Source organism: Rattus norvegicus, chromosome X (genome assembly GCF_036323735.1).
Source record: "Rattus norvegicus strain BN/NHsdMcwi chromosome X, GRCr8, whole genome shotgun sequence".
Taxonomy (NCBI): Eukaryota; Metazoa; Chordata; class Mammalia; order Rodentia; family Muridae; genus Rattus; species Rattus norvegicus.
The window spans coordinates 18,840,665-18,854,847 of record NC_086039.1 but is presented as its reverse complement, the minus strand read 5'-3'; the positions used below and the strand labels follow the sequence as shown (position 1 = coordinate 18,854,847).

Genomic DNA, 14,183 nt, shown 5'->3' with positions numbered 1-14,183 from the left:
TCTTCTCACCACCTCATGTACTTTCTCCAAAACTGACCATATAATTGGTCATAAAACAGGCCTCAATAGATACAGAAAGATAGAAATAATCCCATTTGTCCTATCAGACCATGACAGGCTAAAGCTGGTCTTCAATAACAATAAGGGAAGAATGCCCACATATACATGGAAATTGAACAATGTTCTACTCAATGATAACCTGCTCAAAGAAGAAAGAAAGAAAGAAATTAAAGACTTCTTAGAATTTAATGAAAATGAAGGTACAACATACCCAAACTTATGGGAAACAATGAAAGCTCTGATAAGAGGAAAACTCATAGCTCTGAGTGCCTGCAGAATGAAACAGGAGAGAGCATATATCAGCAGCTTGACAGCACACCTAAAAGCTCTAGAACAAAAAGAAGCAAATACACCCAGGAGGAGTAGAAGGCAGGAAATAATCAAACTCAGAGCTGAAATCAACCAAGCAGAAACAAAAAGGACCATAGAAAGAATCAACAGAACCAAAAGTTGGTTCTTTGAGAAAATCAGCAAGATAGATAAACCCTTAGCCAGACTAACAAGAGGACACAGAGAGTATGTACAAATTAACAAAATCAGAAATGAAAAGGGAGACAAAGACAGAATCAGAGGAAATTCAAAAAATCATCAGATCCTACTACAAAAGACTATATTCAACAAAACTGGAAAATCTGCAGGAAATGGACAATTTCCTAGACAGATACCAGGTACTGAAGTTAAATCAGGAACAGATAAACCAGTTAAACAACCCCATAACTCCTAAGGAAATAGAAGCAGTCATTAAAGTTCTCCCAACTGAAAATTGCCCAGGTCCAGATGGGTTCAGTGCAGAATTCTATCAGACCTTCATAGAAGGCCTCATACCAATACTATCCAAACTATTCCACAAAATTGAAACAGACGGAGCGGTACTGAATTCCTTCTATGAAGCAACAATTATACTTATACCTAAACACACAAAGACCCAACAAAGAAAGAGAACTTCAGAGCAATTTCCCTTATGAATATTGATGCAAAAATACTCAATAAAATTCTGGCAAACCGAATCCAAGAGCACATCAATACAATCAGCCACCATGATCAAGTAGGCTTCATCCCAGGCATGCAGGGATGGTTTAATATACGGAAAACCATCAACGTGATCCATTATATAAACAAACTGAAAGAACAAAACCACATGATCATTTAATTAGATGCTGAGAAAGCATTTGACAACATTCAACACCCCTTCATGATAAAAGTCCTGGAAAGAATAGGAATTCAAGGCCCATACCTAAACATAGTAAAAGCCATATACAGCAAACCAGTAGCTAACATTAAACTAAATGGAGAGAAACTTGAAGCAATCCCACTAAAATCAGGGACTAAACAAATCTGCCCACTCTCTCCCTACTTATTCAATATAGTTCTTGACGTTCTAGCCAGAGCAATCAAACAGCAAAAGGAGATCAAAGGGATACAGATTGGAAAAAAAGAAGTCAAAATATCACTATTTGCAGATGATATGATAGTATATTTAAGTGATCCAAAAAGTTTCACCAGAGAACTACTAAACATGATAAACACCTCAGCAACGTGGCTGGGTATAAAATTAACTCAAATAAATCAGTAGCCTTCTTCTACACAAAAGAGAAACAAGCCGAGAAAGAAATTAGGGAAATGACACCCTTCATAGTAGTCCCAAATAATATAAAATACCTCGGTGTGACTTTAACCAAGTAAGTAAAAGATCTGTATGATAAGAACTTCAAGCCTCTGAATTAAGAAATTGAAGAAGACCTCAGAAAATGGAAATATCTCCCATGCTCATGGATTGGCAGGATTAACATAGTAAAAATGGCAATTTTACCAAAAGCGATCTACAGATTCAATGCAATCCCCATCAAAATACCAATCCAATTCTTCAGAGAGTTAGACAGAACAATTTGCAAATTCATCTGGAATAACAAAAAACCCAGGATAGCTAAAACTATCCTCAACAGTAAAAGGACTTCTGGAGGAATCACTATCCCTGAACTCAAGCAGTATTACAGAGCAATAGTGATAAAAACTGCATGGTATTTGTACAGAGACAGACAGATAGACCAGTGGAATAGAATTGAAGACCAAGAAATGAACCCACACACCTATGGTCACTTGATTTCTGACAAAGGAGCCAAAAACATCCAATGGAAAAAAGATAGCATTTTCAGCAAATGGTGCTGGTTCAACTGGAGGGCAACATGTAGAAGAAAACATATCCAACCATGCTTATCACCCTGTACAAAGCTTCAGTCGAAGTATATCAAGGACCTCCACATCAAACCAGATACACTCAAACTAATAGAAGAAAAAGTGGGGAAGCATCTCGAACACATGGGCACTGGAGAAAATTTCATGAACAAAACACCAATGGCTTATGCTCTAAGATCAAGAATCGACAAATGGGATCTCATAAAACTGCAAAGCTTCTGTAAGGCAAAGGACACTGTTGTTAGGACAAAACAGCAACCAACAGATTGGGAAAAGATCTTTACCAATCCTACAACAGATAGAGGCTTAAACAAAGAACTCAAGAAGTTAGACCGCAGGGAGACAAATAACCCTATGTTCTGGTATAATTTAAGAAAGCCAAGTTCATGAATGACATGGCAGGATGACCCTAAATGTGGCGCTCATATCATGCAGGAAACCAACAGCTCTCTAATTAGATTTGAAGATCATTCAAGAGGAAGGAAACAACACCTGGTACTGGAAACCTACCCAAATATCCAGGGATAGTGAGTTCATGGATCTTAAAGAAGAACCTACTACCACCACTTTACCAAGCCAACAATTCCTAACTGTATTCTAAGTACTTATTCTTCTACCCACAGGTAGATATATAGCTCTCACTCTTCGTCAAAGTTTCTCTTGGCAGCGGTCAGAGACCATAAAGAAAACACAGCTGGTCAAAATGTAGAAAACCACTGATTGTGGATTAGGAAGCCCCAGTGGATAAATGTAAAACCCACCTTCAACACATAAAGCTGTGGGAGAGTCACAGAAAGGAGTGATGGGAGGGTTGTAAGATCCAGAGGACTAAATGTCCACCGTTGGCATTTAGTCTAGGCTCTGCCCCACAGTTACCTCGCAACAGCCAGGTGTGCCTGACTCTATAAAAGGGGCTGCTTGCCCCCTCCTCTCTCTCTCTTGCCTTTGCTCCCTTACCCTTTTTCCCCTCTCTCTCCCTCCCCTATCTCTCCACATGCTCATAGCCAGCCCCCCCCCTCTCTCTCCCCTCCCCTCCCCTCCCCATGCCCATGCCCTGAATAAACTCTAGTCTATACTATATCGTCCTGTGGCCTCAGGGCGAGAAGGATGCCTCAGCATGGGCCCACAGAGGCACCCCTTCCTCTCACACCATACTGCACTTCCACCAAACATACCCCTTCTTCTTATCCACCCGATATGAAGTTGTATCTTCTATAGATGACAGGGAAACTGCACCCGTGTTACCTCAGCAATATGGCTACCTACACAAGACTGGGACAATAACACCACCAACAGACAAGCAAATATGGGAGGAAGAAATCTCATGGAGCTCCACCCTTAGACAGAGAACTACAGAAAACTAAGGACTTCAGAGAAAGGGGGGAAATAGTCATCTCCAGGTATCAACCTCCTAAAAGTTTATCCAGTCGCAGTGATCAGTCTTGAAACCATGTGCATATAAGGAACTAAGTGGACTCAGTAGGTTGTACTTATATGTGTGTGCACTTGTACATGTATGGAACAATAAAATTAAAGAAAAAGAGACTAAAAAAATAAAAAAAAATGGGGTTCAGAGCTAAACACAGAATTCACAGCTGAGGAATGACAAATGGCTGAGAAACAACTAAAGAAATGTTCAACATCTTTAGTCATAAGGGAAATGCAAATCAAAACAACCCTGAGATTTCACCTCACACCAGTGAGAATGGCTAAGATCAAAAACTCAGATGACAGCAGATGCGGGCAAGGATGCGGAGAAAGAGGAACACTCCTCCATTGTTGGTGGGGTTGCAGACTGGTACAACCATTCTGGAAATCACTCTGGAGGTTCCTCAGAAAATTGGACATTGCACTACCTGAGGATCCAGCTATACCCCTCTTGGGCATATACCCAAAAGATGCCCCAACAAATAAAAAAGACACATGCTCCATTATGTTCACAGCAGCCTCATTTATAATAGCCAGAAGCTGGAAAGAACCCAGATGCCCTTCAACAGAGGAATGGATACAGAAAATGTGGTACATCTACACAATGGAATATTACTCAGCTATCAAAAACAATGACTTTATGAAATTCGTAGGCAAATGGTTGGAACTGGAAAATATCATCCTGAGTGAGGTAACCCAATCACACAAAAACACACATGGTATGCACTCATTGACAAGTGGCTATTAGCCCAAATGCTTGAATTACCCTAGATGCCTAGAACAAATGAAACTCAAGACGGATGATCAAAATGTGAATGCTTCACTCCTTCTTTAAAAGGGGAACAAGAATACCCTTGACAGGGAATAGAGAAGCAAAGATTAAAACAGAGACAGAAGGAACACCCATTCATAGCCTGCCCCACATGTGGCCCATACATATACAGTCACCCAATTAGACAAGATGGATGAAGCAAAGAAGTGCAGACCGACAGGAGCCGGATATAGATCGCTCCTGAGAGACACAGCCAGAATACAGCAAATACAGAGGCGAATGCCAGCAGCAAACCACTGAACTGAGAATAGGACCCCTGTTGAAGGAATCAGAGAAAGAACTGGAAGAGCCTGAAGGGGCTCGAGACCCCTTATGAACAACAATGCCAAGCAACCAGAGCTTCCAGGACTAAGCCACTACCTAAAGACTATACATGGACTGACCCTGGACTCTGACCTCATAGGTAGCAATGAATATCCTAGTAAGAGCACCAGTGTAAGGGGAAGCCCTGGGTCCTGCTAAGACTGAACCTCCAGTGAACTAGATTGTTGGGGGGAGGGTGGCAATGGGGGGAGGATGGGGAGGGGAACACCCATAAAGAAGGGGAGGGGGAGGGGGATGTTTGCCCGGAAACTGGGAAAGGGAATAACACTCGAAATGTATATAAGAAATACTCAAGTTAATAAAAAGAATGAAAGAAAGAAAGAAAACAAATAATCCAATTTAAAAATGGGGGCCTAAGCAGTTTTACAAAGAGGAAACTCAAAGTGCTGAGAAAGACTTAAAAAAATGTTCAACATACTTAGACATCAGGGAAATGCAAATCAAAACCACTTTGAGATTTCATCTCTACTCATCAGAATGGCTAAGATCTACTTAAAAATTGACAGCGCATGCTGCTGAGGATGTGGAGCAAGAGGGGCCATTGCTGGTTGGAATGCAACTTGGACAATGTAACGTTGGAAATTTCATTTCAGGGAAATGAATAGAACTAGAAAAATTATCCTGAGGTAACCTATACTCAAAGAGAAATGTGGTGTGTACCTACTTATATGTGGATATTAGCTGTTAATGATAATCGAGCTACAATCTGTAGAACCACAGAGGGTAGGTATAGGAGACTAAAGAAAACGAAAGTCAAAAGGGACTATAGGAATAGTAAATCTTGCAAAGAAAGAGAAATAGAACAGATGATGGATGGATGGATGGATGGATGGATGGATGGACGGATGAGTGCTAGAATGAGATTAAATGAGGAGAGGGAAAGAAGAGAGGATTGAGGGATAGAATACAGGAATTAGGTTTCCATGGTACCATTCAAATTCTCCTTAATTTTAGCTATTTATTCCTGTATTCTTTGATCTAAAATTGTGTTCTGTCTGCAAGATATTCTAAAGCAATGATGGTGTAAAGCTTGTGGAAGTAACCACAAATTTGATTTGACCTAAGGCCCACTCCATGAGATGGAACCCATGCTGACACTGCTTGGATCACCATGAGCCTGAGTCTAGATAGCCCAGTGACCTAGAGTAACACCAAATACTGTTGGTCTAAAAAATAAACAACCCACCCACCCACCACTACCATGTAGTGACTCCTAAGCATATTCTGCTTTACTCATAGATCTGTGTCTTGTTCTACCATCATCACAGCAGATGAAAACAAATATACAGACACACAGGCAGACACTGCAGAGAGAGAACTTGGAATACCCAGCCCTAAGTGTGATGTTTCCATTAAATCTCCCCCTTCAGTGCTTAGGGAACCACATTGATGTGGAGGCAGAAAAAATATTAAAGAGCCAGAGGGCATGGAGGACACCAAGAAAACAAATTATATGACGCTCATGAACTCAGAGACTGAACTCAGCAAGTATAGGGCCTGCATGGGTCTGCATCAGGTCCTCAGCATATAGATTATGGCTTCCAGTTTAATGTTTTTATGGGACTCCTGCGTGTACAAATGAGTGGGTCTCTTGATTCTTGTACCCTCTTGGGATACCCTCTGTTGGTTTGTCTTGTCCAAATTCAATGAGATAGCTTTTATCTCTTATCTTTTATATATTTGTTATGTTTGGTTGGTTTGGATTTTTTTTTGTTTGAGACAGGATTTCTTTGCCCTTGCCTTGGCTGTCCTGGAACTAGCTCAGCAAACCAAGCTTGCCTTGAACTCACAGAGACCTGTCTGACTCTGCCTCCTGACAAGAATCTATTTTCTAAAAAAGAAAGAAAGAAAGAAAAGAAAGAAAGGAAGAAAGAAAGAAAGAAACAGATAGACAGACAGACAGACAGACAGACAGACCCAGAGTCAGAAGCAAGTTGAAATACCCATTCCTCTTCCACCCATACTTTAGAGGATGATACAGCCTATTTTGTGATTATGGTGAGGAAAGTGGACTTTTCTCTCCCTTTCTTTCCCAAACCACGTAATGTTTTCTTACCTGAATAAGCAGATCCTATATGCATATACCTTTCTCATGATCCTTTCTGTTTCTCTCAGAGGAAGGTTTAAAGCAAATGTCTTCTACTTTAGACTTGAAGAAAAGGTGCTAAACTGTAATGTTTTTTTTTAAAGGAAAGCCTTACCATTGACTCCTACCATCATCCCGCTAGCTATTTTGACAACTCAGAATTTATTAAATAGGGATAACTAACCATGAATTCTCCATTAAGTTTCACAGGTATTCAGGAGTCATAAGGGTAGAAGATAATGTTTTTCCTGAAAACCTCAAAGAACCAGGAATTTGAACTTGGGGCTTATTCCTGTAGCCAAGGTCCATCTTCAGGTTTGTTTTGTATTTATGCCTATCCAAGGAATGCTGAAGAAAAAGCCAAATAGAAACCCCAATTTGTTCTCCCAATTTAAGCTTACAATACATCATGATTCCCCAAATTGCCTTATATAACATAATTTTCATCTTCTTTTATAATTTGTACAGTTTTGAAATCACTAGATGCAAAGCACACATGTTACATTTATTCTTTAAGAAAATAAATATATAAATAAACATACAATATATAAATAGTGGGGCATTCCATGTCACACACACACAAAAATGTCAACTTTTTGTATTCGTCAAAGGCCTTCCTAGTTTTCAGCTCTGGTTATTCAGAACACAGTGTTGAGACAAGTAAAGTCTTCTAAGGGAGCTCCATCTTTTCTCAGTAACACTACAGCATGTTAAGGGAAAACATGCTGTGCTGTGAGAAGGGAGGAGACATAGCGGCTTGAAACTGGGTTGCCATGAGAATACTGAAGAGAAGAACAGCAAAGCCTGAGTTGATTTCTAAGTAGATATGTGAGCAAAATGACGCTAAGGACTAGATCCCCAGATATTCAGTCCAGTGAGCATCCACTCTTGAGGGAGGAATAACTGAGTTAAGCTACGGCAAATATAAAGAACAGATAGGAACTGACAGTGGCAAGCACATGTCCTGCCCTAAATCAGGTCCCATCGCATGAAGAATGGTGGTAAAGACTAGTCAATAGCTAGGCAGGTACTGAGACATGCTAGGCTCCTTTAACTGGTACATTAGTGAGAGCTGCTTATTAGTAGTGCTGTCTGAGAGGGAATTCAGAATCGCCTCTGGCCCCATCCCTCGGTGATTAAAGTAGAGCTGTGGATTATAACTATAGGGAACAAAAGATATAAATTCTTTCTTCTCAGTCTCTCCCAATCTCCAAAGTATTCAAGATCTTTGCCAAAAAAACAAAACAAAACATCGTTTATTTGCAATATTGTCCCAACACTTAAACACAGCATAGAATTATAGAAAAGTCATGGTAGGCTGGGGATGCAGCACAGTGGTAGAACACTTGCTTACTGTCAGCACAAAAAAAGGAAAAAAACCTTCAAGTTCAAGAAAGAGCTCTATACTTCTTCCCAAACAGCAAGAGACCTAAGCCCAGAAGAGCTCAACCGGACACATAAAACAAGTGAGCCCAAAACGGAATCACCTCCAGGACTCCATATGTTCTGCTACCATGGACCAGTGTTTTGTTTTGTTTTCCAAAGTCACAATAAAAATGACCCAATAACACATCTCCAGAAAGTATCTTATCTAAGTATTGGGGGCTAGTTAAGTCATACTGATCTATGATGCCAGTACCAGAACATTTTTCCAAGCTGAGGAGCTCACAAATGTGGGGAGAGATTTAAACAATGCTTAAGATAACCATTTCATGGTGTTTTAAATTACTTTTTAAAAATATTAAGATGGGATCATAGCATTTCCTTTATAGAGTTTAAAGGGTTCTTATATTTTAAGAAGAAGCACAATATACTTTTTAAGCTAAGGAACAGAATCTGTAGGTTGGGTAGATCACTGACAGCTTTAACACCAATGATGCTTTCTTTAAACACTTCTGTAGTTTCTTGGGCAACCTGAGCTAGCTACAAGTTCACTGTTATCTACATGTGCAGGACTGAGCAATCATACCCTCATACTCCTTGTACAAGATACTCCCATTTGCCTCAATCAGAAGGATACTCATAGGAAGAAACTTATAAGGGACACAGGAAAGCTGAGGCACACTGCGATTCACTAGTTCATTGACAAGGCTCTGTATGATGGCATGGTTGGGTGAATTTAGACCATAGGGTAATACTCCAGTACAGATTCCTTTACAGTAATTTGGGGTATAGAGACGGGGAGCAATGATCCAGTGATCCCAGCCCAATTGATGGAAGCTGACCTTGTAAGGATGGAGGGAACACTGGTTATTTACAGACCTATCCTGTTCCTGAGAAGGACAAGGGACATCAGATGCTATGCTGCATGTTTGCCGGACACTCCGCATAAGAAAAGGAGATTCCCTATCAGTTAACTCCTCTTGACCTCTTGCAAGAAGTTTAGCCTGAGCACTCTCATCAGTGTCATTGAAATAGAGTAGCAAGAAGGCAACATCCAAGGAGGTCATGCCATGCCACCGGAGCTCAAGAGTCTCATTGCCTTTTTGCTGCTGACACATGAAGCGGAGGCGAAGGACTCTCCGTCCCTTGCGATTCCAGAGCTTCTGCTGAATACAGTGGGTAATATTCATCTCTCTCCAGGCTTTAGACACAGAAGAAGGCTTTGCAGAACCCGATTTAGAAGGAAAGTGCTTGGTTCGACATTTAGGGACCCAAGGTTCCACATGGCAGGAGAGATGGTAATGAACTAGATGAAGTTGATGGCGGTAGACCACAGTGGCTCTGATTAGTTGGTATGCTACCTCGTTTGATGCTAGAGGAAAGTCCAGGGTCTGTATATGCCAAGGACCTGCACAAATGTGAAAGAACAGGGCCAGCCATTAGTGCCTTACCTGAACATCCCTTAGAAAACCCATGAATGTAAACCTGAGTGTTACCATTAGCCCTTGAAATTAAATTAGCTCACGATAGAATACATTTCATCATTTACTGAGCACTTACTAGCGTACCCTCTAGTAATACACAGATTCTTCCATAGTCAGTAGTCTTACGAGAGAGTTATTAGAACTATTTTGTAGATGCTGGCATTGAGGCTTACAGAAACCATCAAAGGACATTTGGGGAAAGATGGGACTGAAACTTAGCATGACCAAGGCCCTGGATTCCATCCCCTGTGCTGAAAAAGAAGGCATGCAATCAGCACCTCATAAGTTTAAGATTTGAACTCAAGTCGGTTGGTATTAACCATAATCCATCTTACTTTTGGACTATTACCAGTGAAAACTCAAATAGAGAATTGATTTGTCTGTATATTGTATATATGGGAGACCAATTATATTATCAGTTGACCTTTACAAGTGACCAATTAAGAGCACTAGAGAACAAATGTTAAGAAAGGTTTCCCATGTCATATCACTCTAGATGTAGCTTTCGGCCTGCGGTAAGTGGGGATCTAACATTGGGTGCTATGGCTGACATTATTTCAAAGCCAAGGTGAAGCTACCAGTAAACAATTTTACCGTCTTTACATCTCTGCCTTCCACCAACTTCAAGAACTGCTCCTGAATCTTTCCCTTCTTTGGCCATTTACTCTTCAGCTCAATCTCTCCTGTTCCTTCAGGTATGGCCTATTCCCTTTACTACCATGCCTCTGGATAGCACTTCAATGTGAACCTTGATTACATGAATATGGGTATTTATTAAGAAATCTGTCCCAAACTACATATAACCTAGGCTTAAAAGCTTTAATCCAAATTGTAGTCCTAACACTCTGTGGACAAACCATGATCAGAATATTTTCTATGAGAAAAAAATCTATTTCCAAAAATAAGTAAGCAGATAAATACTTATCTAAGCTGTAGCTACAGAGCTTTGAACTTCTCCTTTGCCTGGAACAGGTTAAGAGTAAACTAGAAAAATCAGACAGCACAGGGAAAGCATTCTCTTGCTTTGGGAACATCTTCGTGTGTCCATGAATTATTCACCTAACCTTCCTTTTCCACTGAATGTGTAAGTCTGAAATTCTTCAAGGAGATGGTCATTTTCAACAAAGAAGCCCTTTAATGTCTTGGTGTTCAAAAATAGTTTTAGAAGTTCCCATTCCAACTTCTGCCTAACACACCCTCAAGTTTGCAGCACTGGCCTCCGTTCTCGGTATTGAGACCCAAGCTACTCCTTGTAGTGCCTCCCTCCAGTAACCCCACAATTCCCGGGTACAGTTTTCCAAGAGGCCCACCCATACACCTGCCCCACCCTGCAAAGGAACCCCACCCAAACCTCTAGCAGGCTGTCTGCCAAAGAACTGCCCTTTCTTTTCAGACCCTGACATCACATGTTTCCTGAGGCAGGGTGGGGTTGCTGAGAACCTGAGCCAGGAAGGGTCTGTGGAGAACTTTTCAAGGGAAGATATGACTCATACATCCAGTGGGACTGAACTTGACATCTACTTCTGGATCTGTCTACAGACCCTAGGTGCCACTTGTCCCGTGGTCAGCCTAGGAAACTTGCAGTCCTAGGCCTCCTCTTTTTAAACTTCACATCATCAGTGCTTAATTTGTGCAGCTCTCTGCCTCAAGTAGGAATGAAGCCGGGTCCTTTCTCAAGGCCTATGTGAGTTCCTGCTTCTCAGTTCTGGCCATTTCCCACAAGGCTCCAGCCCCTCTCTAATCGTGCCTTTCTTCAAGTGGGATACGCTTGTTTCCCACCCTCTAGACCTTTGCTCGTTCCTTCTGCCTCAATCAGGTTCTCTCTAGTTTCCTCGGCTATGCCTTCAAAGCAGGTTTTGTTTTGTTTTCCCTGCTACCCCTCCAGAAGGAGACAATTTGAGCATTCACTATTATGAGGCATTTCACTTGCCACAATTTGCAATTATTTGGGGCCTTGCTTATTTCTCCCCCACAGAAGAACACGTGTTCGATGAGAGCAGGTGCTGTGCTTGTCTTAGTCATATTTTTATGCATAGCGTTCAGTAGTTGAATACAATTTGCTGCGCGAATCTCCAGCACCAAGCCATGTTCTCTCTCCTAAGTGTCTTACTTACTGCCTAGATGCATACTTTACTCACTGCTTCCTCAAGCACCATCTCGACTATTGCCTCCTCAGTGAGGCCTCATAAAATCCCTGTCTCTCCCATTCTGGGCAGTGAGTTATTCTTCAAAGCACTCATCATATTTTACCAGCATTATGTGATTGTTTATCCATTATTCAATACTAGGAATCCCTAGAGGCTAGAGAAGTAGTTATTTCCTCTGTACACCAAACCCAAAGGCAGCAACTCATGCTCAATTAAAATCTATTACTGAGGATTTATTGTGGTGTGGTAATTAAGACTACAGACACTGGCGTTTCACAGTCTGTCTGATATCTGCATCTGCTGATTACTACTGGGTGGCATTAAAGTTTCAGTTTCTTTGCCTATAAATGAGCATACTACCAACCTCCTCTCATGGTGGCATTAAAACGGATATTTGCAAAGCCATTCTTTTCAATGTCTGATGCACATAAAGTTCATAGTAAGGGATAGTTAGGAAAATATTGGTTATTTTACTTGAAGGAAGGAAAGTGAAACCTGTTTGTTACAATCTTGCAGAGCAGTGAGAGCCCCACACTGATCTTATCAAGTTGCCAAGAATTCACGGAAGCCAATGGCTATCTGCATTGGCCAGAGAGCCCTATATACTTCAGGAGTCTGGGGAAAGTATCTAATTCAGATACTCAAACAAAATAGAGCGTGATGTGGACAACAAAGTACACTTGGGACCAAAATCCCAAAGATGTGCCTTGAACCAAAATAAAAAAATAGTGGTTGGTACAAGGGTGGTGGCATAGTGCACACAGAATCAAACAGTCTAGAGTTTAAATCTCCTCCCAGTCAGCCAATGTCTATGGAATATTTGCAAGTTACTTTTAACTTCGATGTGCCTTTCATTTTCCTTATCTTTAAAATAAAGCTGATTACCCCATGACAGCAAATGGTAGTGCCTGTCATTGGGATGAAATACAGTAATTGGGGGGGGGGGTCATAAGGGCACGTATGAACCTTCAGATGATAGCTTGTTTCTATCCTGTCTGAGGTAATTCGAGCTTTCCTAGCTCAGTATCATAGTCTTTGCCTTCAAAGAACAATCAACCACAGAAAAAGGCCTCCTCAAGAACACAGCTGGGCACTTCTTAATTAGTTTAAGAGGTATAACAATTTGAAAAAAAAAACAAACAGGGACTCACACAGTACTTAGCTGCCCTGTGGCCGGGGAAAGATTGCTCACTAGGACCTAAGGCATTTTTTTTTCTTATGCTGTGGCTAGAATGAGAAATCAGCTTGTAACCCCTTTAAAATCTTACCGACCCTTTGATAACTATGTTTGACCAAACATTCTGCTCACTAATCAGAAATAACACACCACCAAAACTCGTTTCCGTCTACAGATTTCCCCTCTTCTCTCCCCTGTTGGGTTGCATGGTGCAGAAACTCACCTCTGAGAAGCCTCATTGCACTGGCTGACGGCTTTATCAGCCTCACCATTTTAGCTCCAATCGTGCGGTTCTCCCTCGGGTGCCCATGTGGGTCAGCCGAACGCTGGTATAACTTCAGCATGTACCTCAGGGGATATCCTTGGGGCCACTGCTTCATCTCCTTGCCAGGGGCTTCTTTGGCCAGATCCAAACTCGAGGGCAATGTAGGGTTTTCAGCAAGGAGGGTAGTGGAGGGCCACTCTACCTTTGCCATTTGGACCTTGTGTTCCATAAAAAGCACCATTCCCCACAAAAGAATTCTAAGAATTGTGAGAAGGGCCATCTTGCAAAGCTTGGTGCTTGTCAACAGATTCCTAACCAAGTCCAAAGAACATCAGTCTGACCTCTTCCACATCCTGGTTTAACAAATAGCAAAGACGGGGCAAGAAATAAAAAGAAAAGCCGGCTGGCAGACCCTATCTTGCTTCCTGTGGGAGAATCTTCTGGGCCAAAGCAAGTCTCCTGACTAGGCTTTTTGGCATGAAAACAAACAGAACCAGCAAGTGGGACAAGGCAGCATAGCCTTCCCACTCCCCACTGGTGGGAAGCACACACTATTTCTCAGACAGGCTAAAGTAACCGAAGAGGAGAGGCCCATTCCAGGAACCTGGACTGCACCCAATCTAATAGCTTAAAAGGAAGCAGCTTTACCCCGTGCTGCCACAGATTTAAAGGCAATCCCTCAATCAGGCCTTAAAGGGACAGATGTCTCCTATTCTCATCCGACTTGTATGCCTCTTAGTGAAGCATCTCACAGAAATGCGGTGTGCGCCTGGCTTACAGTGAAACGAGGGATGGTTATTAAGA

General features: G+C 41.5%; 1 protein-coding gene across 1 annotated transcript; it reads right to left on the bottom strand.

Moving 5' to 3' along the window:
- Positions 1-8,841: 8,841 nt before the first annotated feature.
- Positions 8,842-13,905, bottom strand: Bmp15 (bone morphogenetic protein 15). Its single transcript, NM_021670.1, is given in 2 exon segments — positions 8,842-9,714; positions 13,338-13,905. Coding segments are annotated over 2 exon segments (1,176 nt in total). The 5' UTR covers positions 13,660-13,905; the 3' UTR covers positions 8,842-8,860.
- Positions 13,906-14,183: the final 278 nt, after the last annotated feature.